At 38.1% G+C, this 26,665-nt stretch overlaps 4 protein-coding genes across 16 annotated transcripts; 2 read left to right on the forward strand and 2 right to left on the reverse strand.

The window, feature by feature from the left end:
- Positions 1-335: 335 nt before the first annotated feature.
- LOC113679924 (cysteine-rich with EGF-like domain protein 2) lies at positions 336-12,067 on the forward strand. 9 transcript variants are annotated; one of them, XR_016186555.1, is made up of 17 exons: positions 341-690; positions 1,340-1,422; positions 2,801-2,855; positions 3,140-3,195; positions 3,363-3,415; positions 3,507-3,545; positions 3,861-3,910; positions 4,174-4,300; positions 4,602-4,703; positions 5,299-5,379; positions 5,707-5,808; positions 6,246-6,329; positions 6,435-6,530; positions 7,663-7,797; positions 9,156-9,279; positions 9,834-9,922; positions 10,572-12,067. XR_016186555.1 is itself a non-coding variant. In XM_027196902.2 (15 exons), the coding sequence occupies exons 1-15, from the start codon at positions 541-543 to the stop codon at positions 9,257-9,259; spliced, it is 1,317 nt and encodes a 438-aa protein (XP_027052703.2). In that variant the 5' UTR covers positions 341-540; the 3' UTR covers positions 9,260-9,323. The 9 variants fall into 9 exon arrangements, 5 of the variants coding, with proteins under 5 accessions (XP_027052705.2, XP_027052703.2, XP_027052704.2 ...); XR_016186556.1 differs by having other exon boundaries at positions 10,600-12,067; XR_016186557.1 differs by lacking the exon at positions 7,663-7,797.
- On the reverse strand, positions 10,043-14,276 carry LOC113679917 (tubulin alpha-1C chain-like). The gene is made up of 4 exons (XM_089206276.1): positions 14,177-14,276; positions 13,657-13,876; positions 12,683-12,831; positions 10,043-11,542 (listed from the first exon to the last, which is right to left on the reverse strand). Exons 1-4 carry the CDS (start codon positions 14,177-14,179, stop codon positions 10,574-10,576), a joined length of 1,341 nt encoding a protein of 446 aa, XP_089062402.1. The 5' UTR covers positions 14,180-14,276; the 3' UTR covers positions 10,043-10,573.
- A 926-nt stretch (positions 14,277-15,202) lies between these two features.
- Positions 15,203-22,994, reverse strand: LOC113679927 (uncharacterized). Of its 5 annotated transcripts, none has more exons than XM_089206278.1 (5): positions 22,769-22,994; positions 22,516-22,605; positions 22,000-22,387; positions 17,550-17,860; positions 15,203-17,021 (listed from the first exon to the last, which is right to left on the reverse strand). In XM_089206278.1, the coding sequence occupies exons 2-5, from the start codon at positions 22,567-22,569 to the stop codon at positions 15,549-15,551; spliced, it is 2,226 nt and encodes a 741-aa protein (XP_089062404.1). In that variant the 5' UTR covers positions 22,570-22,605; positions 22,769-22,994; the 3' UTR covers positions 15,203-15,548. The 5 variants fall into 5 exon arrangements, with proteins under 5 accessions (XP_089062404.1, XP_089062403.1, XP_027052709.2 ...); XM_089206277.1 differs by having other exon boundaries at positions 17,550-17,863; positions 22,769-22,973; XM_027196908.2 differs by having other exon boundaries at positions 22,516-22,994.
- Positions 22,995-23,190: 196 nt separating this feature from the next.
- On the forward strand, positions 23,191-26,166 carry LOC149044808 (uncharacterized). Its single transcript, XM_089206280.1, has 3 exons — positions 23,191-23,431; positions 23,879-24,459; positions 25,060-26,166. Exons 2-3 carry the CDS (start codon positions 24,359-24,361, stop codon positions 25,271-25,273), a joined length of 315 nt encoding a protein of 104 aa, XP_089062406.1. The 5' UTR covers positions 23,191-23,431; positions 23,879-24,358; the 3' UTR covers positions 25,274-26,166.
- Positions 26,167-26,665: the final 499 nt, after the last annotated feature.

A 26,665-nucleotide genomic window follows, 5' to 3' on the forward strand; every position in this document is an offset into this window, starting at 1 on the left:
AGTCACGTGCTTAACGTGGAGCCCTTTGATTGGTTTATTTTTCCATGTCATTTCATTGATTCCCATGAGTGAGCCCTCGCTTTACGCCGAGGTTTAAAAAGTATTTGAGAGAATATACTATTAAACTTCTTAAAAAGCTACTTAGCTTTGTTCTCAAATGATCAATAGATCTACCAACTCTGAAAATTTCAGATATATTTTAATGTTTTGTCTCACCTCACGTGGAATGATTATGAATTTAGGACGCAAAAAGGTGATACAAATTATTGTACAATAGCTGATCAAAACTTTATTCTCCTATCTATTAGCGCGGTTTTCCCTGACTCAACAGCGGTTTTCTCTTCAAGAGAAACACGATAATTTCACCGGGCTGAAATGTTACGCGACCAGTTTTCTATAATATAATCTTGCTTTAATTCAGTGATCGAAGTTATATTAACCTATTTTCGAATGATGTGGTAGAATTCTGCCCTTCGATTTTCTGCTGTTAAATTTGCACTTGTAGACACATTGCAGCATTTTTTTCTCACGTGCGAGCTAATGGAAGTCTCTTTGAAGATGTCAAAAACCTTGATTTTACAAATCTTTATAGTTGTAAATATTTTAATGTGCACCGCACTTAGATCAGCTGCTAGGGAAAAGAAAGCCAAATGCCCAACGTGTAAAGACATCGTAGAAGCTTTCAAGAAGGTAAATATTAAATGCTTTTATCTCACCCAACTCCTAATTATTGCATTACAGAACTTTGTCAGATGATTAATTATGGGTCTAAGTCAGCTTAGGTATATTTTGTGGTGTCGTATTTCGTAAGATTGGATAGAAATTGAATGGACGGTTTCGATTTTTGTTTCTGGAAAAATTATCCTTCGTTTATTTTGTTTTGCTTTGTTTTTTTTTTCTAATTTTTGGCCTAAATATCTCTAATGATATAATAGAGAGGATGTGCAGTAAAACTTTGACAAAAGTTTGAGAGACGTGTTAGAATTATATAACAAATGCATAAATTAACTCTTAAACCTTAAGTATTAGATTTTTTTTTTGCCCTTGATCTTGCTATATATCTATATTCCTTGTAACTGATTTGAGGGAATTTGGTGCTAAATCAAGGTAATACCTTCTAGCTGATAGATTTGTCAATTCTTGTGAATTCTTTGCTGTTTAATCTTTGGTTATTACAGAACTTTTTGAAGTTGAGCCATTCTTCCTTATGTTATATTTTGGTATGCAGATTTTAGGAGAGATGTGAGGAATAAAAAATTTGACTGTAGCTGTTTTAAGGTGACTGGAATAAATTTGCATCTTTGAGACATCTTTTTTTAATTAAAATTACTATTTTTAGGGAAAAGAAAAAACAGCAAAAGCTAACTTTGGTGGTGGAAACACAGATTGGGAAGAGAGGAAACTTGGAAGCTATGCAAACAGGTATTTTTTGGAAAAAAAAACTTTATTCAAACTTTTACCATGACATTATTTTACTATGACTCAGCTAAATCCACCAATCACAGAATTGATCACAATAACCATAGCAACAACCTCTTACCTTGAAAAGAAATCTGGGAAATTTCCAAATTTTTTGCTTTAGACACTGTCCTTAGCGGAGACATTTGTCCTAATTGTATTTTCTTTCCAGATATTGTATTGGTTTGATTAATTGGTAACAGGACTTCGTGTCGTCCAGTTCTGTCTGTAATCATACTTGTTATTGACAAATCAGACTCCCATTCATGGTCGTCCAATTTTGTTAATAACTCATGTGATTACAGGCTGAATTGGACGCCACTCGTTCCTATTACCATTATTAAGCTGTAATAGTCTCCCTTGACTAAGTCCTTAACCCATTAACTACTGTGAGTGAGCAACTGAAAGTGATGAGAATAAAGAAAAATATCAATTATGGGTTTACTAATTGATTCAATACCAAATTCTCCAAACTAACTTAATGAGAATCATTTGGCAGGCAGTAAGGAGAATTACTGTGAGATCTTGACAGTTAAAGGTTAAGGCCTGTTTCTATTGTCTTCCACCTGTATTAGATGGCCACTTAAAGCAGAACCTCTCAAATAAAACTAAGAATAATCTCTCAAGTCAAATTTATTCTGAAAATCAATGTTAGTACTTTGAGAATTCCCACAAGTTATTGCAGATTATTATTATTCTTTGGACTGTCAGAACAACTGCTATGCACAGACATAGTGCAAGTCATTTGCTGGTCAGGTTGTATTAAAGGGTCAACTTGTTGTATTAAACTGTCACCCCGCTATTACCCATGGGTGACTGCCTAACCCTTTAACTCCCAATATCTCATTAATAATTCTCCCTACTGTTTGCCATACAGTTCTTATAATGTTAGTTCAGAGAATTTGAATCGGATCAACCAATTATCCCCAAAATTGACATTAATTTTTTTCTTTATTTTCATCACTTATCTGGTTGATATTGTTTTGATATTGTAAGGAGAAATTCTTCCTCGGTCACTCATGGGAGTTAAAGGGTTAATACAGGTTTGACTGTAGTGGGCTGTTGTCCCTTTTCTTTGATACACTCAGGAAAGTTACCAGTTTCGTGGTGATACCACGTCTCCAGTCTGGAATCCCTCTGCTATGGAAAAAACACTGACTGATGATGTACTGTGGGGCACAAACAAATTTGTACCGTGTTAAGTGGATTAAATAATACCCTAGAGTTCATGCCACACCCTTTTGAAAGAGTGCAGCTTTTTATTTTAGGATTTTACCAGAAGGAAAAAACTACCAGTACAAACAGTTGGTGGTTAATGTTCTTTTGTTTTCTTTTTGATTAGTGAAACCAGATTAGTTGAAATTATGGAAGGACTTTGTGAAGATAGTGCTTCAGAGGTAATTTTCTTTGAAATTTATCCCTTTAGTTCAAAAAGTTACTGTGAAGTCACAGGATTGGAGTATTCTAAATTGTGCAAAATAACTTAACTTTAAAATGAAGGCAATTTGTGAAGGATAAAATTTTAAAGAGATATTTTGCATTTTTGCCATCATTCTGTCTTTCTTACGCCTCCTTGAAGAAGGGCACAAGCTAGCCGATAGTTCAGTCCCCTTGACTTCTCCTAGAAAATAAACTGTCTTTGATTGTCAATTTTTTTCCTTTTTTTTTTCTTTTTTTACAGTGCCATGCAATGGTTGAAGAACAAGAAGAAACATTAGAGGAATGGTGGTTTACCCAGTAAGTAAGGTTTTGATGGTTGAAGTTTATTATCCCATTTCAGGGAAGTCACATGGAAATCACATGAAATTCTTTAAGTGCAGCAATTTTGTGCCCCAAAAATATCAAAAGTTTTTTATTTAAAAACATGCAGCCCTACCCTTTAATGACTATTTTCTTTTTCACAGCCAGTTTAAAAATGATGACATGAATACTTGGTTTTGCATCGACAAGTTAAAAGGTAAGTGTTATACATACTGAGAGTTCCTTTTTATCACTTTCCTAGCTGGAGTTCATTATTTTAATTTGTTTTTTCTTTTCTTTTTTTCTAGTGTGCTGCCCTAATGGTACTTATGGTTCAGATTGTAAAGGTATGCCTACTTAGCAGTCTTCATTTACCACTGATGATTTGCAAATTTCACCTTTTACAGCTTTAGACTTCAACAGTGTTCACTTTGTAGGTGTTCTTGACAGTGAAATGGCTTTCATTTTAATTTATTAATGATCAGACAAATGTTTTGTTCAATGTCAGACCCCATATTTGTCATAATGAGTAAGTCTCCTTGGCCCCTTTTCAACTTAAGCAAATGTGAACCAATTTTGTATGTACTTATTTTCTGTTGCTCATTTGATAAGTAAATTCATCTCTTTCTAAAAGTTTTCCTTCTATTATTTTGAATCTGTAGAATGTTCAGGAAGAAAAGATACTCCTTGCAATGGCCATGGAAAATGTGAGGTATGTCAGTATCAATTTTGAACGAAAGGGGTGAACTTTTATACAGCTAATTTTTAAGACATTTGCTGGGTAAAAATAAATTGTTGTAACGGAATTAACTCTTGGACCTACGCAATACCAGCTCTGTGTTGCAAGGAGTAAAACACATGCACAGTGTTGACCTGTTTATTTTATTTTCAGCTTACCAGTAAATGTCAGGAATTGCATTGCCCTTGTGAAAAGTACCCTAGTTTTATAATAAATATCTTTGCAATGATATTTAGGGTGACGGCACAAGGGAAGGAACAGGAAAGTGCTCATGTGACAGCGGGTATGAAGGTGACTTATGTGATGAGTGTGAGGAGTTGTATTTCGAGGAGCAAGATGAAAATTCTAAGCCTAAATGCACCGGTATGTATTCTGCAAAGTCTTGGGTTCGCAACTTCTTGTGTTATGTATAAGACTTGATTTAAATCTTTAAAAGTGTTTTTAGTCTGGTCAGTTGACTTTAGATCTGTAAAGGAGTGCAAGTGACTTAAACGAAATGTTTTCCAGGCAGAATGTTTTTTGCTAATGTTAATAGAGTGTCACAAACGAGGGACAAAGAAAAACAGAAACATTATTTTAGGATGTGAACGCTAATTTGACAAAGATTTTCTTGGTGTACGTAAACAGCTGGCACTTGATAACAAACTGTTGTTAATTTTAACAGCGTGCCACGAGTCTTGTGCAGACAGTTGCTCTGGCGGCTCACCAAAAGACTGTGAGAAATGCAAAGGAGGCTGGGATATGACAGACGAAGATGGATGTAAAGGTATTTGTTGAAAAGTTTATTTGGCGCGACTGTGTAGTTCCATGTATGCCCAAGAGCTGTGCTCCTGCCCTTTCTTAACGGATTCCAAGAGCGAGGGGAAAGTTAAAGTTTAAGCAGATTACAAGCAAGACAAGGGATAGGGAAAGCAAGTTGCCGAATAAAAGCGCGGGAAAATGGAAAGGCGATGCAAAGAGCGGGGAGTAACATGCAGGTTGTCTGTCTCAATGTTAAGTGAATGCTTGATAAAAGTCATCGTGAGAAAAGCCCGAAAAAATGTAAAAGACTAGTAACAAGCGTTGGTTCACAAACAACGCATACCAAGCGCAGGAAAAGATACAGGTAGAGAAAAGTGCGGGAAAGGATATGCAAGGATTATATACGTGGTAAGGCGTAAAGACTGGAATTGAGCGTACAGGTGGGATAACGTACAACGCAAGCCAAGCGCGGGAAAAACATAAGTAGCGGGGAGAAGCGCGGGAAAATAAACGGAGCTCAGCGAACTCAAAACCATAGCAAGCATACTCTATGCTTACTTTTGAGTTTTGACAACCAACGGGATGCATGTTGTTTTGATTAATGTATTTTTTCTATTCAGATAAAAATGAATGTGATGAAGAAGATATCTGTGGAGAGGGACAGTATTGTGTGAATAATCCAGGATCTTTTGTTTGCAAAGGTAATGTGTATGACCCATTAATCGTGGCGAGTTTATTGAGTGATTTTCATTTCGTCGACATTCAGTTGTTTGATTGACTGCTCGCAAACGTAGTCTCGAATTTGTTACCAAACTCTCATTCGAAGACCCAAAACATAAATGAATGGCCATCATCTTGTACTTAAAGAAAACCTAACTCCTTTAGCTCGGGCAATTCCAAGGCTCTCAGACTTTGCGGGACAGCTAAAGAGCGAGCGGGCTACAAAATGGCGGCTATTCCGATCCCATCCCTCCATTCGGACAGATAATAAGTGACTTAACAATTCACTTCATATGTATCTTTTTCAGGCTGCGATGATTCTTGTGAAGGCAACTGCACTGGGGAGGGTCCAAAGGGATGTCTTGAATGTGCCAGCGGTTATGTTAAGAACGAGGAAGAAGGATGTAAAGGTTTGTTTATCACAAGAAGTACTGCGTCTGCTGAAATGAGGAGCACTTTGTTACTTGGGATGTGATTGATATATCTCGCCAAGGTTTTATTTGTTGTAAAAATGCCACAAAACGCTCGTAGCACTCAACACTTTTAAGAAAGTAGCCTAAGTTAGTAGAAATTCAGTTTTGAAAATAACGAAATTACATTTGTTGTTGAACTAAAGTTCAGCTGTAGACTAGGGGAGAAGGGGTGGAGGTTTGTCCAAGAGAACGTGCGAATTGATCCCCCCCCCCCCCCCCAACCCCGTTGTCAAAAAGTGCTGCCTTAGCGCTCGTTTAAGCCTCTGGCAAATTGTTGAAAACCGCATTTTGGACTGAATAACTAATTGCAAAAGGTGAACTTAAGTTCGAATATATTTTAAAGTATTTAATTAACTTGAATTTTTTTTCCTTAGATGTGGACGAATGTTCCGAGAATTCAACCATCTGTACCAGCGGAAAATTTTGTGATAATACCCCTGGATCATTTGTTTGTCGTTGTAAGAAATCTTTCTGTCTGTCATAATTGTTTTCCATCTGTCCCTTTTAAGACGTTTTGATATTTAAGGAGAAGTTGTTTTTAATTCACCGTGCTTTTATTTCAGCCTGTCACTCTGCTTGTGAGACTTGTATTGGAGAGGGATCTCGAGGTTGTACAAAATGCAACCCTGGGTATCAGATGACCGAGAATGAATGTAAAGGTAATAATACGCTTTCTCTATCAATGAGAATATCAGGGATAAACAGTGAACGCAAGCTAAGCGGTTCTACCTGTCTTAACCCTTTAAATCCCAAGATCTCATTAGTAATTCTCCTTACTATCTGCAATATAGTTCTTGTGATGTTAGTTTGGAGAATTTAATATTGGATGAAGTAATAATCCCCTAATCAAGATTTTTTCTTTATTCTCATCACTTGTCTGCTTGATATTGTATTGATAGCGTTAGGAGAAATTCTGTCTTGGTCACTCATGGGAGTTATAGGGTTAACCCAGTTTCCGTAGCATAAAGCGAGTTGGAGAATTGCAACTCCTCAGTCCTGTTGGACGGGATCAGTCTAGCCCGCGAGCAAGGCTTCGTTAGTAGCGCTGCAATACGGGTATTTCTCTGTCCGTGGAAATATTTCAGGCGAATCACGGAGAGGTTTTCAGGGGGTTTGGCTCTAATAATCAGTGCCAGGCACCTTGCAGACCTCGCGGCAACTTACGTTGTTTAAGGCCTCACACTTTCCCGCGGGCGAAGAAACACTCGTGCCAAAGCACCAATGATGAGGGTCTGGTCGCCAGGATTAGCCTTTCATAGTTGACCACCCTGTGATTCGTCAAATGCCAAGAAGATTTGAACTAAGATATTTGAAAGTCGCCAGTTTGCGATCGTACACCATGACATGGTCGTCAGAAATTATATTTAGTCGCAATTTTCCTTGGAAGATGGCGACCAAGAATTGATGGTGTTTTGTGCAAATGATTATCTAAGTTACACCTTACATGAACGTCGAACACAGTTTGTGAATTGTCTTTTTCGTTGTGAATTGTCTACTGCTCAAGTAGCGTTAATACTTGCGATGATGACTCTCATCGTGAAATTCATTATGAGGACTTTCGCGGTCGCCGAAGTGTTTTCCACCCTTCATGTCTACCAAATCGGTCACCGCTTAGAGCGCTGCGTTTACACACATTGATGGCGAAAGACCGTTTGAGTCTTACTTAAGGGAGCCAACTAAGGCTCTAACCCGGACAGTTCGATGTGAAGTCTAGCGTGGCAAACATTAGGCCACTAATTTCTCCACGAGAAATCTTCAAAACGAAGAAAAATTATTTATGTTATTATTTAGATAAGGACGAATGTTCCTCAGATGAACACAGCTGCGACCGAGAATCAGAAAAATGCCGAAATATGCCGGGTAGTTTCACCTGCGATTGTCAGAAAGGCTTCAAACGTGATGGGGACAAATGTGTGAAAAAGAAAGGTAAAAAAAAGACGGATAAAGGCAAAAAGACAGTGGAAGAAGAGCTTGCAGATGTGCTAAAAAAGGGCGACTACTTCAGCGAAATACAAATGAAATTTGGTTCCGTCTTATTCGCATTATTTTTCGCTTGTGCAGTTGCCGCTGTCATGAAACGCAGCTTGCTTGCTATAGTTGTTATGACTGTTGTGTATGCTTTCATTTGGTGGTACTTCAGAACGTGACAGTTGTGGACACCTGAGGTAGAAGAAAGATTCTGCGTGATAGATGTAGGTCTGATAATGGAGATGAAATGCAAGATCTGCATAATCAGACCAATTCACTTTTTGAAGCTTTTTGGCCTGAACACTTATTTTAGTGGTGTCCCCTCGAGAGGGTTTGTTTAGAACATGTTAGACCCCTTTGGTTTTTCTTACCTCCGAGGTCGAACCACGTGTTGCTGTTAAACCAAAGCTTATACATGTTCTATTAGTTGACTGAGATACCTGACTGGAGGAATCAATTCTTCTGATATCATATGAATTTGTTTTCAATCTTGGTAAAAATTCTCAAAAAAAAAAAAAATACAGAGAGAGTTAAGTTCAGGGAGATCAGGAGGTTGTCCATTTAAGATGTTAATGTAGCCTGAATCGTATAAAGTTTAATATATCAATACATCTATCGAATCAGAGGGCCGTTGTTTATAATTATTGGTTGAGCCGGGTTGGGAACTTTGCGATCCTAAACAAGCCTGGCTCTTTAGAGACATTTGCACCACGAAAAGATTTTAAAAATATAAATGAAGAGCTCCTTTTATTTCAGCCGAAAGGCAGTTTATCTACCTACCTTAATTTAGCTTAAGTTTTACAGAAAACAATTAATAATTTAGCTCGTTTACAAACCTCGACAATTTAGAGTAACGTTTTGCCTATATTAATACTCTCAAAGAACCCCGTTATTAAGGATGAAATGTAGTTGCAGGAGTTTTGTGTATCTCTTGCGTGACAACATAGTAGTGTCACGTAATTCGAGTTACACTGTGCTAATGACGTAACTTACTCTTAAATGTTTTTATCTTGAAATTCACTTGTGTGGTGTCACTTTTGCTGTTGTTGCTTCTCTTTCTATCGGGTTTCCTCTGCCATCCCTCTTTCAAGAGGAGGAAGAACTCCAAGTGTTTTTTTTTTTCATAAACGATGTCAACTCGTTTCTCTAAAGGTCGTGTGTAAAGTTCGTGAAGAGTGTTCGTTCTGCCTGGTTGTAGCTTTATGGCGTACGTGTGCTTGGTTTTCTTTGTTTGCTAATGTTATGTGTGTTTATTTGGGTTACTTCGTTTTGTTTATTTTGTTTTGTTTTGTTTTGTTTTTCTGTTGTTACTGTAGCAGTTGTGAAGCATGAAGAGGAGCAGGAGGAAGATGATGACGAGGACGATGAAAAAGAAAAGGATAATAGCAAAAGTGACTCCAGCGAGAAGGAGGAATTATGACACAATTGTTTTGTAAAATTGTAAGGGAATTTAGAAATAAATTATTTATTCAATTCTTAACAAACCTTGCTACATCGCCCACTTAGAAACATTGTAGTGAGGGTACTCAAGGTTTCTACCCTCCCAGAGGGTTCTAAGTAGAGCTATCCCCCCTATTCGCCTCCACTTCTCAAACTGCGTGACATCTGCGCGCGTACACTGGCAAGTGCACAAAAGTCAGACACGAAAACACCTACAGATTGCAAGTATAAAAATGGAACGTGCGCCCCTGATCGTCACACTACACTTGGGTTTTAGACTATCCTGAGTTAAAGAAGTGCTTTACTCTACTACTTAAAAGTCGTAAACTATGTTTGCACATGATTGTACAACACGGAAGGGAAATGTATCCCAACACAAGCTGAACCAAATGCATATTCATCTTACCAAGGAAGAACTGGGAATAAGTCTAGATTGAGAGTTCCTGCGATTATGCCTGTTCTCATAATTTCTCTCGGCAACAAGAACTCCAGATCGAAAGTTGGGAGCAGGGAGAAAGACCGCATTCATTGTTTAATTTTCTTTTTTTTATTAGTATCTGTTGCGTATTTCTGCTTCCCTGAACATTCAAAGAAAAATCTACACCCTGTGGGGACTTTCTCGCAGTGTTACTCTCTGCTCCAGGTATTTATTCACCGATTTTTGCTCGCTCGCAGTATCGTCTTTGCTACACGACGGTTACAGTTCATATAAAGAAAGTACTGAAACAAAAGTGATGGCAAAGAGAGGCACCAAACATCACAGTGGCTCTTTAGGAGGTAGCTTTATTATCACTTAGACAGAAGGGTCCACATTGCACCACAATCTTTCAAATACTTTCAGTTAGCTCCAAGAAAACCAATTCTTTACGCTTCAGAGTTAAATTGAGGTATCATAGTCTACTTATTCCGATTGCATAAGAGATGAAATGTTGATGTATCACAAACCATGTTACGCTGTCAGACGCAACGAACATTCCTAACGTCATGGCTCATGACAGAAAGGACACGATTTTTAGTCACCAGTCTCCCCTATTGTAGCCACGTCACATTTTTCCACTTTGTGTTAAAATCGATACTGTATCAGCTACAACCGTATTCTCTGATTGAGGTCTGAGTTCGAGTAAGAGGCAGCAATATTTGCTCGGCGCATGATGTGTGGAAGCATGCTCATTCAACTTATAATTACATTGTCATCTTTAGTTAGATGTTCTCCGGTTTATACAGGCAAACTGATTTGAGTATAAGGTATTCAAAGAGGACTCAATTTTTATTTCGTTTTAATCGTTACTCAGAGTCAATAATCGTCGTCATCGTTATCAGGTTGGGCAGTCTCCACCTCCTCGTAATCTTTCTCCAGAGCAGCAAGATCTTCACGCGCTTCAATAAACTCTCCTTCTTCCATGCCTTCGCCGACATACCAGTGAACGAACGCGCGTTTAGCAAACATCAAATCGAACTTGTGATCCAAACGACCCCACGCCTCAGCGATGGCAGTGCTGTTACTTAGCATGCAAAGCGCCCGGAGCAAATTGGCCTGATCCCCGCCGGGGACAACCGAAGGGGGCTGGTAGTTGATTCCCACCTTGAAACCCGTCGGGCACCATTCGACGAATTGCACGGTGCGTTTGGATTTTGTGGCGCAAATTGACGCGTTCACGTCTTTGGGAACGACGTCGCCTCTGTAGAGCATACAGCAAGCCATGTACTGTCCATGCCTCGGATCGCATTTGACCATCTGATTGGACGGAAGGAAACATCGGTTGGTTATTTCTGCCACGGTCAGCTGCTCGTGATAGGCTTTTTCTGCGGAAATGATCGGAGAATAGGACACCAGAGGGTAGTGAATTCTCGGATATGGAACGAGGTTGGTCTGGAATTCAGTCAGATCGACATTCAATGCGCCATCGAAACGAAGAGAGGCAGTGATGGAGGACACTACCTGCCCGATCAGACGATTGAGATTCATATACGTCGGTCGTTCAACATCCAGGTTTATCCGACACAGATCATAGATGGCCTCATTGTCCATCAGGAACGAACAGTCTACATGTTCTAGAGTGGAATGCGTGGTCAGTACAGCGTTGTAAGGTTCGACCACTGCTGTAGACACTCTGGGCGAAGGATAAACACAAAACTCCAGCTTCGACTTCTTGCTGTAATCAACAGCCAAGCGCTCGATGAGGAGAGAAGAAAATCCCGAACCTGTTCCACCACCGAACGAATGCGAAAGAAGGAATCCTTGGAGACCAGAGCACTGATCCGCCTGCAAAATATAAACCAAAGCCCTTGGGTAGACTAGGAAACTCTTTACTGCGATGTAGAGATTACAGTAAGAAGTTTTCTCGTCTACCCAAAGGCAAACCACAGATTTTCCAATACGTGATTTTAAACCGTCATCCATTAAAAAAGCACAACTGAGGCAGACAGAACAGTAGCGCAGACGTCAAGAACCGACTCGCCTGTAATATGTCTAAACCCAAGGCTGCAATTGAAACTAAACTTAAAACGAAAACCGCCCCACATGGCATGAACCCTCCTTGCAAGAGGGTTATAAAATTAATCACAAATATTTTGAGCCCACAGCCGTGGGTTTATACAAATACAGAGCGGAACAATTCCTAACGGCCGATTATCACTAATGGGTCTTTCGAACTCCTTTAAAACATATCCTAAAATTTCGGAAATTTTGTATGAGTGTGTGCAGGTGTACATGTAATTTTTTTTTTCTGTATACAGGGTGAGGTTGACCGCAGGAAGGGGCAAATAAAATCACCAACAGATGTACTTTTCATCAGGGGATTTTCTTTTTTAACAATTTTTTATTTTAAGCCCCGAGTCATTCATTCTTCTGATCACTTTAGAGGAGGTGGTGACCTTTTAGTTTAATTTTTTTTTCTTATGTTTTGTTGTTTTGTTTATGTCACTTTTTCCTTAAGCATTTTTATCTGCCACCACCGTTCCTCAATTTTATTCATGTTTTTTGTTTCTTTGTTTTCTATTTCTTTTTGTCTCTGGGGCTTTCTTTGTCTGATTATTTTTGTTGTTGTTGTTGTTTTTGCTTATGTTATTTTTTTTCCGTCGTTTTCCTGTTTTATGCTTTTCTTTTCCCTCCCTGGAGTACATCTGTTAGCCATTTCATTTGGGGAAGGGCCCGACCGGGTCAAACCTCAGAAACCAGTTGTTGTAAATCATTTTCCAATCACACTTTCCATTTTGCCCCCAAAACACCATCTCTGTCAACCGCAAGCCAAACCTTCAAAGTATTTCAAGTCTTTCCCTCCAAAAGCAATTTCACTACTATTCCTTCCCTACTCATATCTGCCTCAGTGGCCAAACTCTGTCAACGCACAACATGATACCTAACTAACGTCTACCCTTGCAGTAGTTTCGAAAAACCACTGACCATTCTTCGGATTCTATCCATCACCAGGTCGAGGATTTCCTTTCCTATGGTGTAGTGCCCGCGAGCATAATTGTTAGCGGCGTCCTCCTTGCCACTGATCATCTGTTCCGGGTGGTAGAGTTCTCGGTAAATTCCTGTACGTGCCTCATCTGCGGACAAAACACGATCAGTCATCACCAGAATCTAATCTTTATAGAGGAAATATCTACATCGCGAAAAAGCAAACAAACAAATACGATAACAAGAGCACAAAACAAAAGCAAAAAGAACAGCTAAAACAACAAAAACTTTGGAAAAAATTGATTTTGATGTTTGTTTAATGACTACCTGCAACCTCCCATTTTGTTGATAGAAGGTCAGAACACCAGTGATTTGTAGCACAAGTTTCCTCCCTCTCCTTCCCCTCCCGCCCACAGTCCTCCTTTGCTTGTAATACAAAATTTTAGTTGAAGTTTTGACACGGGTGGGCTTTTGGAGTGGTTTAATTGCATAATTTCGTATATCCTCCTTTGAGGACTTGTTTCGAGCAAGGGCATTCAAAAGTAATTGCAAATAACCAAAACAAAGCAAGACCAAAGGGGAGAAAACACGGCAATTCAAATTGATTTCTTCATGACTCTTAAGCTGAGGACCAAAATACTTACTATAATCCTTATCGGAAAAAATGCAATAAAAGCGAGAACTACAAAGCAACTTATAGAAAGGCTAAATCAATTTCGATCGATAAAGCTTGGTAAGTATCAATAGAATGTTACTCTTCTATTAATCAGAATTCATGTACACGTAAGTAAAGTTGGTTATATCTTGCTGAAGCCAAGTTCATAGTTGAAAGTTAAACTTTTGAAACACAATTTGTAAGTCCTATTAAAATATTTATTTTCACAAACGCCTTCATACTAATAGCAACTTGGAAGCGAATACCAGATCAAATCAAAGTAGAGAAGGATATTTTCATCAAATTGTTAGCGACCTACCCACGACAGTTGGTTCCAGGTCGACAAAAATTGATCGAGGAACAAACTTTCCCGCCTCTGTCTCGTTAAAAAAAGTGTTGAATGAATCATCATGAATTTCACTGGAAGGATTGCTGATTTTACCGTTCGCTAAAATGCCATGTTCAAGGCAGTATAGTTCCCAGCAAGCGTTGCCGATTTGGACTCCAGCTTGTCCGATGTGGACAGAAATACACTCGCGCTAAAAGACATGGTAAAAAAACGAGAAATAAATAAAAGAAAGTGTAAAAGAGAAATAAAGCTAAAATGGTGGTGTTTGACAAACCAATGCACTCCAAGGGACTTCAAAAGTTTTAACAAGTTTTGTAAGTTATGAATGTCTCAAGATGGCGTAAACAAACTTGAAAGTATGTGTTTCATAATATTTCCATGGAGCAAAATAATCTCTAACTACTGTTTTGAAACTATCCTGTCCCTCACAATAGATAAATCCGCAGACGAAATTTCAATAACCATTTGAGTTTCAGAACAAAAATCCTACCATTTTCTGCCAAAAAGTTTGGAGAAATTTTCGATGAACCCAACGGCGAGCGGTTCGAAGATAAAATTGAGTTTGTGTACCAAAATCATATCATTTAATTAAGTCTTAGTCAATTAGAACAATAGGATTAATTAGAAAATCGGATAATTAGAGAGATAATAATTTAGTAAAATAGTAGTTTCATTTACTTTACCTGGTGGTATTTTTAGAAAGAGGTTGTACAAAAACTGCCATCTGTAAAGTAACTTCCGAAATTGATGGCGACAAAATTATTTAAGATTCATGTATGCCGCGTGAGTACGTCATTTAAAAACCAGCCAATGGTGTTTGAGTATTGTGTGACGTGAGAGGGTCACGCAATCGTAGCTCAAACGATCTTGGCGTTACCACTGTTTTTACTTGCATGTAGTGAGGATCCACGAAGGAAACGCGCCATTTTGGTATCATTTTGACAAGGGAGGGTTCCCGTCGGAACCTTCCTTTTGTTTTGCTCCAATTTTTTTGAGATAAATATGACACCAGTTGCGTGAGAGAAAGCTTCTCCCCTCAAATGTCTTTTATGGCAACGAAGGCTCTCAGAGCACATGCGCGCTGTGTTAAAATTGTAACATATATCATTGATCAATTTTTTTAAAAGTCGTCTGTTGCCAATCGATTTTACTAAAGCTATCAATAATAAACAGTTTACCCTGTATTAACCCTTTAAATTCTATGAGTGACCAGAATTTAATTTCTCCTTACAATATCATCCCTGAATCAAACATCAAGATCAAGAGAATAAAGGAAATGATTGCCAATTAGGGAAGCTATTGATTTTTAAACAAATTCTCCTTGTCAGCACGTCAGGAAATGTATAGAGAACAGTATGGAGAATATGCGTACTGATGTTAGGGTGTAAAGGGTTAAAAGCTCTCTATCCAGCACAAACCCTTAGGATTGCCCAAGTTATGTGAGCCCACGATCTAGGGGCAGTTCACTAGAGGGGATATTCTACACTAAGCACATAGCAACAGAGCCGAGAGAAAATTTTCAGGAGAAACTTTATTCTTCATTTATTTCCTAAAACACGAGCTTTGGGAGATGCGTACGTTCATGATCCTTTGTCGTTAAATCTCATTTAGTCTCAGCCAGACCTGGTGAGAAAGAACTTGTCAAACTTGCCAACTTGATCCTAAATTTTCAAATTTCTGATCGTTTTTATCTGATCGTGGCTAAAAAGGTCTCCTCTAAAATAGCCATTGAAATTGGAAATTTTTCGTTGGAAACAATAATCCTTATGGCCAGAAATAATTTTGGTCTAAACTGTCAAGTCACTGACAGTCACATTTTCGCAAAAACAATAATGCAGCCCATGATTTCATGATACAACCTTTCAGCTCTCAGTTCTCGTTTCCTTTTCTGGATATTGCTGAAGGTTATCATAACATGAAGTTTTCTCCATAAACAACACTTCCTGTTCAAAGTCACTCTGTGATTTGTTGGATTGAAATGGCCTCGTATCATCAAGTTGAGGCTGATAGATATTGCATCCATTGGACATGGAGACAGCTTTCATGGAGCACCTCATACTCAGCGGTTGTACGCATGAACTTACACAAACCAAGTCTCCCGCAGCCTGTGACGTCATAATACCCTTTATGCTACCTCCCTTTGGATTAGCTCTGCGAACTGGGGAGAGCAATCCAGCTAATGGCTCCGGCTTGTAACCGAGATCATTGTTACGCAAATCAGAGAATGAACTTGAAAACGAATCAAAATTATTAGTCAAATCTCGTTCATTTTCTTCGTCTTTAGGTAGTTTTTCTTTAGATTCAGTTAATACTTCTGTGGAAGATCTGCAGCCGTAATTTACGTAGGAGCTGGCACAGTCACGTGCCTGTAGCATTTCATCTCTCTTAGCCTCCATGTAGAAACTTTGCGCATGCGTGTCGCAATCTATGGCATGTTCTTTGATTTTTGCCTTTTGGCCGTCAGTAAAAGGAAACTCATCTTTTGTGTCTCCAGCGATTTTCACCAGATCATTATAAACAGCCTTGGTCTGGTTGAAGCTGGGCGTGGCCTTGGTGTCAACGCGTTTAAAACCATCATGAGGTTCGCGATGAGGAGCAATAAAACGTTTCTCGAATTCTCCCTCCCCAGTTTCCGCCATTTTACTTCTTGGAGGAATTTGAACAAATTGTGCATCGTAGCTTAAGTTGGATGGAAAGAAGGTCACCACTTTTGCATTTCCTTTCCCTTTTCTAGATCTTGTTTTCAAACTGCTCTTCCTTCGTTTTCCACCATCAAACAGATTTTCTGAATCATTGTATGTTCCAAGTTTGTCCATACAGGAAAGCTTTCTTAAATCGGAGTCGGAGAAAGTCAATCTTTCGGAGGCCTTAGTCTTCTTCCTGAACAATTGATCCCGGCACGGGTCAAAAACAACCCCGGGGTCAGACTCTAAATCGATGTTTAGATAGCTCTTCGAGAATCCCAGGGGGAACTCTTGAAGCTCTATCATCTGACGTCTCCGGGGGCGGAGTTTAAGGGCATACTCTACCACTTCGTCGTCTGCGTTCAGTGAATCGCGTGACCGTCTTCCGTAGCGATCCACAAATTTCTCCTTAGATTCTCTAGTGCTTCCGTAAGTGCTGGGTCTTCGATTTAAGAACGCACCGATACTCGTCCATTCAGGTTCATAGTTGGTGTGCTGTGATTGCTCTTTTTCTGTAGCTCTGAGACGTTTGTATCGATATTTCGCGGGTTCGTAGGAGTGGCTTCCGTGTGATCCCTTAAACAAGCTGGATACTTTACTTTTAGTTTGATTTAATTTCCCAGATTGTTTATTGTTATGCGGCAAAGAGTTCTGTGGAAAAAAATCAAACAGTTTCTTTAATTTCTTTAAATATACTAGCTGCTATCGAAAGATATCATTCGTTTTGTCACGAGCGTAAAACAAAGAGAAACTGAGTTTCTGCGAGGAATCGAATTCACGCCATACCATCGAATTCCGCGCTCTAATTCTCGACATATAAGCTACAGAGACCTCTATAGTGAGTTAGGCCACTATTAGGCTGATATGTGACAGGCATCCTACATACTGAGAAGATTTGCTGAACCGTTAGTCAATCGCAAAGCGAGCTAGTAGTTCATCATTTTTCAAACTGACTCACAATCTGTCATTCAGCCGTTGGTCACTTAGACGGTCACTTGCTCGGTCATTCAAGTGGGCTGTGAGTTTATTTAGTTGGTTTGTCAGTAGTCAATCTCTCGGTCAGACAGAGAGAAAGTCAGTTATAGTCACTTAATCCTTCAGTTCATTTTTCGATCAGTGCCCGTTTGACTTATAAGAAATCAGCATTGAGAAAGCATAATACGAGTTAAGGATATCTACCTGTGAATACAAGTTTCCTGAACCTGCTCGATAGTGTCTGTCACTAGTGGCCATGGTAACGCTGGCTTGATGCGGTTTTTCGCTATAGGTCATGGTTTTTGTGGCATCTCTGTGCAGCATGCATTTCCCGCATATTCGTTTCTCTGAGGCTGTAATGGGACAACCGACATCATGTTCACTTCGTTGGCGCCTCCACAGGCAACCCCAAGGGAGATGGACGCAGAGGGCCACAACAACCACCAATATGACGGCCCCGGCCACAGAAGTGATGTACCAATTAGTTTCTGAATGTTCCTTTGGAGAGTACGCTACTGCTGTTGAAAAATGAGCAAAGTGATTTTACGATCCCCTAATAGATAGCAAAGTGTCTAAAAAAAGTTCCACCCCTTTTAAAGCGTCATGGCAGTTTTCAATTGAGTGTGGAAAGTAATCCAAGATTGCATTGGTTTTGTGTAACTTCGTTCTGTGTTTGGTATGGAAAACTCGCCCCACTTTTTCATGCAACCAATCGCATGCAAAACTAGCCCTAAGCAATTACTGGTTACCCACATTTTCCCGCGCTTTTGGCGGTTGGTTTGTTTTTTATTTCAAGTTTTCATTGGTTCTTTAGGATATTTTCTTCCTGTGGATTGGTCGTTTAATTTCTTTGGTTTTGCTTTTACGAAACTCAGTCGATAAGCGCTTTACAAAATTACAAAGATCCTAGAGTCGATATGAAAGCTCTGCACACGAGCTTTGTAATTTTATTGGTCACAAACTGAAGTTTTATCTGTACACGTAAAAGTAGGAATTACTATGTGGAATATGAGAAACAGTACAGAGGGTTTTATTACACCACTTAAGTAAGATCCACCGCATAGAGAGCAAGAAAATCTCTTATAAAAGTAATGCTTGAGGCGTGGGCAAACAGGAGTGGCCATGTCATGTCGTGTATGTTTTCAGGGGTCGTCGAGAGTTTTCTTAACCAATAAGAGAACGAAATAAAACATACCAATGTAGTACCATATTAGGTTCGACACAATTGTAATTTTCTCAGACACTTCAGACACTGTAACACTCAATATTTTCATAATCGTTAGATTAAATATCAGTGTTTTTTTCCACTCTCGAAGTCTAAAATTAATGCTAATTGTGTGAATGATCATATTTGACCTCCCACCAACAAACACTTAAAATTATACGCCCAGGCGACCGGGTGCTGCTACATATGCCAATTTATCACAAACCATCAAAAACAAATTATACGCTTTGACGTCAACAAAACCACAACGTAGTATTTCAGCTGGCAAAAGAAGACATTTTCCTGAGATATATTCCGATTTACACGAAACCATACTTTTCTTTTATCCTTTAAACAAAGAAATATTGAAGTGGAAAAGAAATTAATTGAAATAAAGACTTTCTTCCATTCAAATCGGAAATTTTGTCGTGCTTTCAACAAGGTAACAAAATTTAGAAGAAAACACGTGGGCAATTTCAAAATTATGGATCTTCCTTCGATGTTCCTTCTTTACTTGATATCTCTTCGGTAAATATAAGAATATTTCACCGATAACTTTTTGTTAATAACTTGGCAGATTAATTTTATTATTTACTTCTAGCTCTGACATTCCTTTATAAAACCTGACACCTTGAAAACAGGATGAATGGTATAGATAAACTTTCTTTGAAAAGGGAAAAATAGATTAAAGCTGGTGACAAATGTGCCAAAAGGCCAAGCAACGTGGAAGACAATAAACACAATACTCATTTAAAAATTGCGCAATCATTTATCATTGGAAAGCGTCAGAATTTAGAATTTTATCTTTTCTCAAATTCATGGTTTCATTTGTTTTGAATTAAATTTTTAGTCCTCCATGATTTAAAAATAAACTAAAGGTTTCAAGAAGTAAGCGAAATATTTGCTTTACACTTTCAAAAACGTTTTTAACTTCCTTTCTCCAAAGGTTTGGAAAATCTTAATGCAAGCTTCTCACATTACTGTATTTTCAATTAGAACGGGGGCGTCATGTAAGACAGTACAGACATAACATACGATATGCAGATTTTTTTTCTTTTTCAGAAATAGTACATTCTGTTTTACACTTTGTTTTTATCAAAAAGGAAAATTCATTAAACAACTTAAGTTGATCTCTGAAACGTACAGATGCAAGAATAACTGGGATTCGGAGCAAGAAAAAAAAAAGTTAATTTGCCTTTCTTTTAGTGTTGAAGGTTATGAAAATTGTTCTTCTATTTTTTGGCAAACAATATGTCAGTTAGTTTAACCTCCTAATGGCTACTAGTCAAAATATTTCGTCTTCGAATTATCCACCTTATTCTTGCGAGAAATAAGATTTTAATTTAATTTTTAGATCCTGTCTTTCATTTTTTCTTTCTGAGTCTTTTGCATTCTCTTAAAAAAAGGTCTTGCATATATGGAACGCGAAAGCTTGTGAAATTGTTGCTTCCAAAATACCTCAGATGCAATATCAGAAGTAATCTATCAGAAAGTCTTCACGTATTAAAGGAGATCTTAGCTTTCAGTCGTGCGGTTCAAAACCGCGAACAGACAATATGGTGTGCAATTTGTTCAAGATTAGTCGGTTTGCGTGAAAAGGTGAAAGATCCATCCATCAGCAGACAATGTAATCTAGTTTTGATGTTTGCTTCTCGAACGATATTTTTTGTTAATAAATGAAAAATATAAGCCATTTATTGAGTGGTGTGTTGATCGTGCTCTTCCTATTAATGAAAGCCATGTTGAATGACGTACTTACCGTTCATCAATTATTGCGTGAATGGTTTTCACCGGTTCGCGTACAATCATAATGCTTTCATTACGTCAAACACAGCTATTATATCAAACTTCTTGTTGATAAAAGAGTTTTCCGTTTGAAAAAAAGACTCATTATTATTTTTTTCGTAGAGATTTGAAAGCTGAAAAGCTATAAGGAACTTAGAAAGCCAGACGTAAATCTAACTGAAAAGTATTCACACTGAATATTATTTTTCTACATTCAAATGGTTTCTTTTTAACATGTTCATGACCAAAAATTATATTTAACAACTGATTCCGTCTTTCATTGGAAACATGCTAATACTCACAAGGATTTTCCATTGACAAAATTCCAAGATCGGCAAAAGTAGCGGGAATTCGCTAAAATCAATCGCAAGGAAACTTCTGAGATTTGCCGGCAATGTTTTCCCCTCTGTGCTGCGGCCAAAATTGCTTTAAAATTATCCAGCAGATTTTGCTTACCAATTTAGATTTTCTCCAGTCGTGTTGTGTATAATGAGTGTTTTATATCTTTTAGATCGTTTTAAACCTATCACCGTTATGGTATTTTTCTCTGCGAGGGGTCTCACACATTTTTTTCCTTGATACTATAATTTTTCCCACCCTGAATTAAACTTAAAAACCGGCTTGAGTATTAAAATCATGATAAGTGAATATTACAGGAATGGGAACATTTCTGGTATACCTTTTTCCGACGAAAAGCAATATTCTCCAGTGAAGATCAAAACAGTGACTTGTGAGAATTTCCGTACGACATTTCTTGAGCTCTGATGCATTCTTAAACTACAAAGTCTGTCTTTTCGACAATTTTACTCTTTTTATCTAAATTTCATGAACTCAATATGACTTTTTCGACGTAACTGCACCAATAAACTTCAATATTTGCCAATCATATTTTTGCAATATTCAGCAAATCGAAATAATCCGAAATGGATTAAAAACAGAAACAATAATACATAAAATGTTTAGTAAAAGATTAGTTTTCGAATGAAGCTGTTGAGAAAGTGGCTTGGGTGGAATTGTTATTTAAAAAATTCAACTCAGCGAAAAAAAGAGTCAACTGATCTTTATAAACCAGGTTTTTTACTATTTTTTTAGTAAAATGTGATTCTTGTTGTAACGTACTTTTGTGTCAAAAATAGCAAAGACTTAAAAATAACATGAAAAAAAATTTTGAAAACGAACTCAGCACGCCTTGTTATTTTCAGAACTAAAATAAAAAACCTACCCCGTGAATTCCATGGGCGGTATGTAGGCTGTCATAGCCTCTTGCTAACTGAATTTCATTGTCTTTTTAATAATGACCCATATCAGCTGCACAGTAGAGAATCGGTTTGCATACAAAAAGACACAATATACGACACTCGTTTGGTAGACAGAAGTATATTTATATCTATTACAATCGCCGCGGGCTTTTTCGTAAAACTTCGTAATTCTATGACTCTACCATTTGATTTACTCAGTGAGCTCGCTCTTCTCAATTTCGGTCTGAAACACATCATCCAATGTGTGTTTTCTCAGGGAAAATCAGCTATCGATCACTGACACGCTGAGTTTCAGTCTAATCTGAATTAACCCTTACACAAAATTAGAATTCTGAAATAATTATATTTTAATCATAAAAAAATAAAATATTTTTCTTTTTCGCTCTTTAAAGATACGTTAACTTACCGTAAGCGTTCGAGTTGTCGTCGTAAACAACGGCTCGAAATACATAGTCCTTGTTAAAATTTCGAACAGATTGAGCATATGATGGTGTTGATTCCTGCGAAGAATACACTTTTTTAGTCGATTTGCCTTCGAGATAAACCCTGTTTAGCAATTTCTTCAAGTTGATCGGCGAATTTCCATCTCTATTGTCTTTAAGTTTGAATAAATTCTCCATCTGTTGCGATTTACCCGCAGTTTTTCCCACAAGGGAGGATCCACGGATTTGTTCACGCTGTCCAAACAAATTCTCGTGTAGTATTGAGTTTTCATGATAGGGTAAGTTTCCATTGAAAGACTTCGATCGCTGAAGCCGCCGATTCGGTGAGCCATATATTCCGTTGAAATCATTCTGAATATGAATGAAGAAGATATCAAGATCCGATTTAAAAGGAAGTCTATCTTTCGTACACATAAATACAGAAGGGAATTGAAAAGCGAAGTCAATAATAAAATTGTTTGAATATAAAGTTGACCTACCAAAATCTGAAGTAAACAAAGGAGTAGAAGGTCATTGACGACTCGGAAAGCCATCTTCTCTATCACATTTACATTTTTTTAAGGCGCGTTCTAGAAATTCAATGCGCAAAAAGTCTCTATATCTACAATAACAGAGGATCGCTAGAGTCTAGTTCAGTTTGAAGGTGTCACCAAGACTTTTGTTGATGTAAATCCAGATTAAATAAATAAATTCGAAGTAAATGCATTCCACTCAAAAGAAATGCTATATTACCGGAAAAATGCACAGGAAGAACTCATAAAAACATTCTGAATGCCTGAATTAAAAATAGATGACTTTCCCGAAATTGTAACACCGCAGTTTACAACGGAACTCTCGATTGCCAGCCTTAGTTTTGTTGAGATTCAGTTTTTACAGGAAATAGACTATGCTCTCTCTCGTTTATCTCGACCGTCGTATTGAATGAGTATTTTCCTTTGGTAGAAAAGGAAAAAAAAAACGTCTGTTGAAGGTGGGAGGCGAAATCGATTATCGGTTGGGCGTCTGAGCCGGTTTATTGGCCAAACAGTAAATGAAGTGTCAAATAAAACAATGAACCCAAACAGTACAATGCTATTATCTTTTTTTTGACACGCTGTAAATTTTTAATGTATTTTGTGTCTTCGGTGAGTGAAAAACTGAATATTACATTTATAAGGGAAATCGAAGAACACGTACATATTGAAACAGAGAAAATTTTTAACCAACTCTTAAAATTCAAACTTTGAGAGAGGTTTTTAAAAGTATCAAATTATTCATCAAATCCCTCTTGCAAAGGATGAAAAATGTTTCCTTCGCCGCATGACAATTCGCGATCTTCGTTGTGGTGAAACTCTTAAAGGTGGTCTTGCTAACTAACAAATTGCGGTCCGATGCAAACATGGTAAAAGAATCATAGCAAGTTGGATATTTGTGGTTTGACAGTTGATGATAGGTCAAATCATTTCAATCTGATCTCCTATCACCCGACTTTGTCGTATTATCGGCGTATCTCTGTAGCTGATTCCCGAGCGATAGAGCAGTCGCCATTTTGTGAAATATACATAAGTTTGTTGTTTCAGAGACGATCGTGACGTCACATGTATTATTACAAGCTTTAGGTTCCGGGAACGCACCGATCAAACCACGGGCATGCACGAAGGGATCATTTTTGCCGCCGCCCGCGCGCCAATTTCCGGAGCAAAATTTTAAAGGAAAACGTACATACGAAACAACTGCGATCTCGCAAAGTAAGAGAAAGAAAATCGAAACTGCTTTAAAAAGGAAAAAAAGTAGGGAGAAGAGAAACCCAAGACTTTTTGAAAACAAAGCTTATTCACGTATTGATTTACCGTTCTCTTTTAGGCTTTACTGAAAAAAGTTATTCGTTTCTAAAACGCTGTGACTTACTGGCTTCAGTGGTTGTTTGTAACTCGTGTGAGTCATCGTGGTCCTAACAGCCTGACAGCTAGTCATTAAAAATGTTCGCACATGAGCAGAAGTTTGACCACTATGATGGTTCAAAGCTCCCAGTCGTTGGAGACATGCGAAGCAGCGGGCAATCGACAAACAGCGTCTGCGGTTGTCAGGGGAACGGACGATGGCCCTTGCCGTTTCTCAAGAGCCCGCTTTTTTCATGTTTCTTCTGTTAACCGAGAACTATATCACATGTATCTATATATCATATTTCCTTCTTCAAATTAAACCTAGCATACGCCACTGATTTAGAAGGTGAAAGGGTTGGATTTTTATCTTTTCAACTGAAGTTCAAAAATACTGTAAAGTTATAGTTTGTTGGGGCATAAAAAGGCAGAAAAGGGAAGAACAACCCGAAAATATTCGAAGATGGAGACAAATAGAAGAGTTTACCGTTTAACTGTAACTGAAATTTGGGGACCATCTCGACGCTTGGCCGTGGAAGGTCTGGATACGAGACTAGGTGAAAGGTAAAGTTTTGGCCTTTTACGGCAAACTGGTGAATTTTTTTTCCTTGCGGCTGAAAGAAAATTTTGAAGATTAATTTCAGTTATATCAATAAGTTGAAAATTAGTTTCAATTACCTCTAAAGTTGAACATTTTCACCGGTCTAGATCACATTTACGGCCTGCCTTTTACTGCTGAGGTCGGGTCAATTCCGGAATAAAGAAATATACATACATGGATAACTAATCAAGTAATTACGGTATTATATAAGAATTGTAACATAACATCTGATTACTTCGGTAGCCTTTAGGTAACTGAGCTATATTTCTTTGTTTTAGATACCAGGATATGTAACCGTCGTAACCGCAATAGACGCGAGACTAGACACATAACAGTCGAAGATTTAAATGTTGCATCGTAATTAGAAGAAATTTCTACAGTTAACTTTAACTTTCTTGCGACTAACAGTGAAATTTACCAATTTTTACGCCTAACAGATAAACTTTTGTCCATTTCGTGACTCGTGGTTAATGTAGCCCGCAGAACAGGCGCAATTTCGGCGAGCTAGCGCTTAGTATTTTCTTGATGAAAATTATAGCTGCCATCTTTTTTTTTCAACGCAGAGAAAGGCTACGGAGACAAATTGAGGAATTTGTACCAAGAAGATGGGTGACGATCAAAATAAAGGAAAGAGGAGGAGGTGGATCAATGGAACTTTCTCAGCCTCCTTCCTCCACCGTCCACTCGAACTCAAAATCAAACATGGCCGGTCGAATAGATGATCGCGAAGTTGTAACGTTAACTCGCCCTGATAGGACGCCTGCACTTCTAGGTTAACCTTATGAGGACCCTCGCATAGCAAATCATGAACTTAAAACAAAATTTACGCAATCAGTGGATGACGAAATTTGAACGTAATTTGCAAACTATTCAACAGTCTTTATCGAGAAGAGGGTCACTCCCTGTTCCTGTGTGACGTCACAAAATAATCTTATTTATCTTACACTCTAGGACTGATGGGCAATTAATTTCAGCGAGAGACTTTAAATCTCAAGAATGTTTCTTTTTCCGGGATTAGGCGTGATCAACTGCAATTTTAATCTGTAAACGGCTTAAATTTTCAAGGTGGCACTAACCCGACTTCACCATTGGACACGCAATGTCTTTCATTTAATTTAAGGAGCAAGAGAGTTATAGAATAATTATCAGGTTCTTTTCCGGTCCCCCTTAAGTTGTGAATCTTTACTCCGTTTTTTATGTCGTTTGTTTATGAGGATGGGTTTGTGCGGCTTGAACAATCCATCATTTCCGTCAGTTACAAGACTATGAATCTAAGTCGATAAGATCATAACAATATTTGCCAAACTTATGGACGGTTTCCTTAATTTAGTTAGTGCGGTTTATCACTTTTTTTTATAATTTGGTATGATTTGGTATTAAGGGCGTAACCGCGAGCTAATTCTATTTGTAAACTAAAAAAAAAACAACAGGCAGGTTTATTCAAGTCACAACTTGGTCAGTTTGAAAAAAAGGGCCCAAGTTTGTAATCATTTGTAATCTGTTTTAATCTTATCAGTATCCTCGGTCACCGTTCCTTTTAGTTATTGTTGCCTCTTGGGTGTTTAGCCCATGAACTCCTAAGAGTGCCAAGCGTTTGATTTTTCCTTATAATATTACCCCTGAATCCAGCATCAAGATCACAAGATTAAAGGAAATGATCACCAACTAAAGAAGCTCTTGATTGTTAAACGAATTCTCCCTGTAAGCACCGTAGAAAATGTATAGAGAACAGTATGGAGAATATGCCGACTGATGTCAGGGTGTAAATCTTTAGGCTACACTAGTAAACGGTAGAATTAAAAGGCTTTTCCCAATTACTGAAACTGGGCTAAAACGATCCAAAATGAATGCTTAAAATATGACATTTATCAGGTGATACAGTTGATCCTTTAACTCCTAAAATCTTATGGTTATTCTTCCCCTAGCTGCCTCATATTTCCTGCCACATATTTCCTAGTCATGAGAACTTGAATTAAGATAACAACTTCTACCTGATAAGTTTGCGTGTTCTCATATCCTGTTTGATGGATGATAAATGGATTTTGTATGGAGAGGTTACATGTTGATCACCTCTGAAGGTGAAAGGGTTAAGAATGAACACACTGTGACTTCTGAATCATTGGTCATGACTAAGAAACTAATTTCGTTCCCTACTTGAAGTGTATTTCT

Source organism: Pocillopora damicornis, chromosome 5 (genome assembly GCF_964200805.1).
Source record: "Pocillopora damicornis chromosome 5, jaPocDami1.2, whole genome shotgun sequence".
NCBI lineage: Eukaryota > Metazoa > Cnidaria > Anthozoa > Scleractinia > Pocilloporidae > Pocillopora > Pocillopora damicornis.

Bases quoted from the DNA above. Each gene is read 5' to 3' on its own strand.
- LOC113679924 (XM_089206274.1), top strand. From the start codon at position 541: ATGGAAGTCTCTTTGAAGATGTCAAAAACCTTGATTTTACAAATCTTT. The intron at 3,416-3,506 runs GTAAGTGTTATA...CTTTTTTTCTAG, and splicing joins TTGCATCGACAAGTTAAAAG to TGTGCTGCCCTAATGGTACT. The intron at 4,704-5,298 runs GTATTTGTTGAA...TTTTCTATTCAG, and splicing joins AGACGAAGATGGATGTAAAG to ATAAAAATGAATGTGATGAA.
- LOC113679917 (XM_089206276.1), bottom strand. The intron at 12,832-13,656 runs GTAGGTCGCTAA...TTTTGTCCGCAG, and splicing joins CCTGGAACCAACTGTCGTGG to ATGAGGCACGTACAGGAATT. The intron at 11,543-12,682 runs GTCAGTGGTTTT...TATATTTTGCAG, and splicing joins TGGATAGAATCCGAAGAATG to GCGGATCAGTGCTCTGGTCT.
- LOC113679927 (XM_089206277.1), bottom strand. From the start codon at position 22,569: ATGGCTTTCCGAGTCGTCAATGACCTTCTACTCCTTTGTTTACTTCAG. The intron at 22,388-22,515 runs GTAGGTCAACTT...ATTCATATTCAG, and splicing joins TTTGTTTACTTCAGATTTTG to AATGATTTCAACGGAATATA. The intron at 17,864-21,999 runs GTAAGTTAACGT...ATTTTTCAACAG, and splicing joins CGACAACTCGAACGCTTACG to CAGTAGCGTACTCTCCAAAG.
- LOC149044808 (XM_089206280.1), top strand. From the start codon at position 24,359: ATGGAGACAAATAGAAGAGTTTACCGTTTAACTGTAACTGAAATTTGG. The intron at 24,460-25,059 runs GTAAAGTTTTGG...TTTTCAACGCAG, and splicing joins GATACGAGACTAGGTGAAAG to AGAAAGGCTACGGAGACAAA.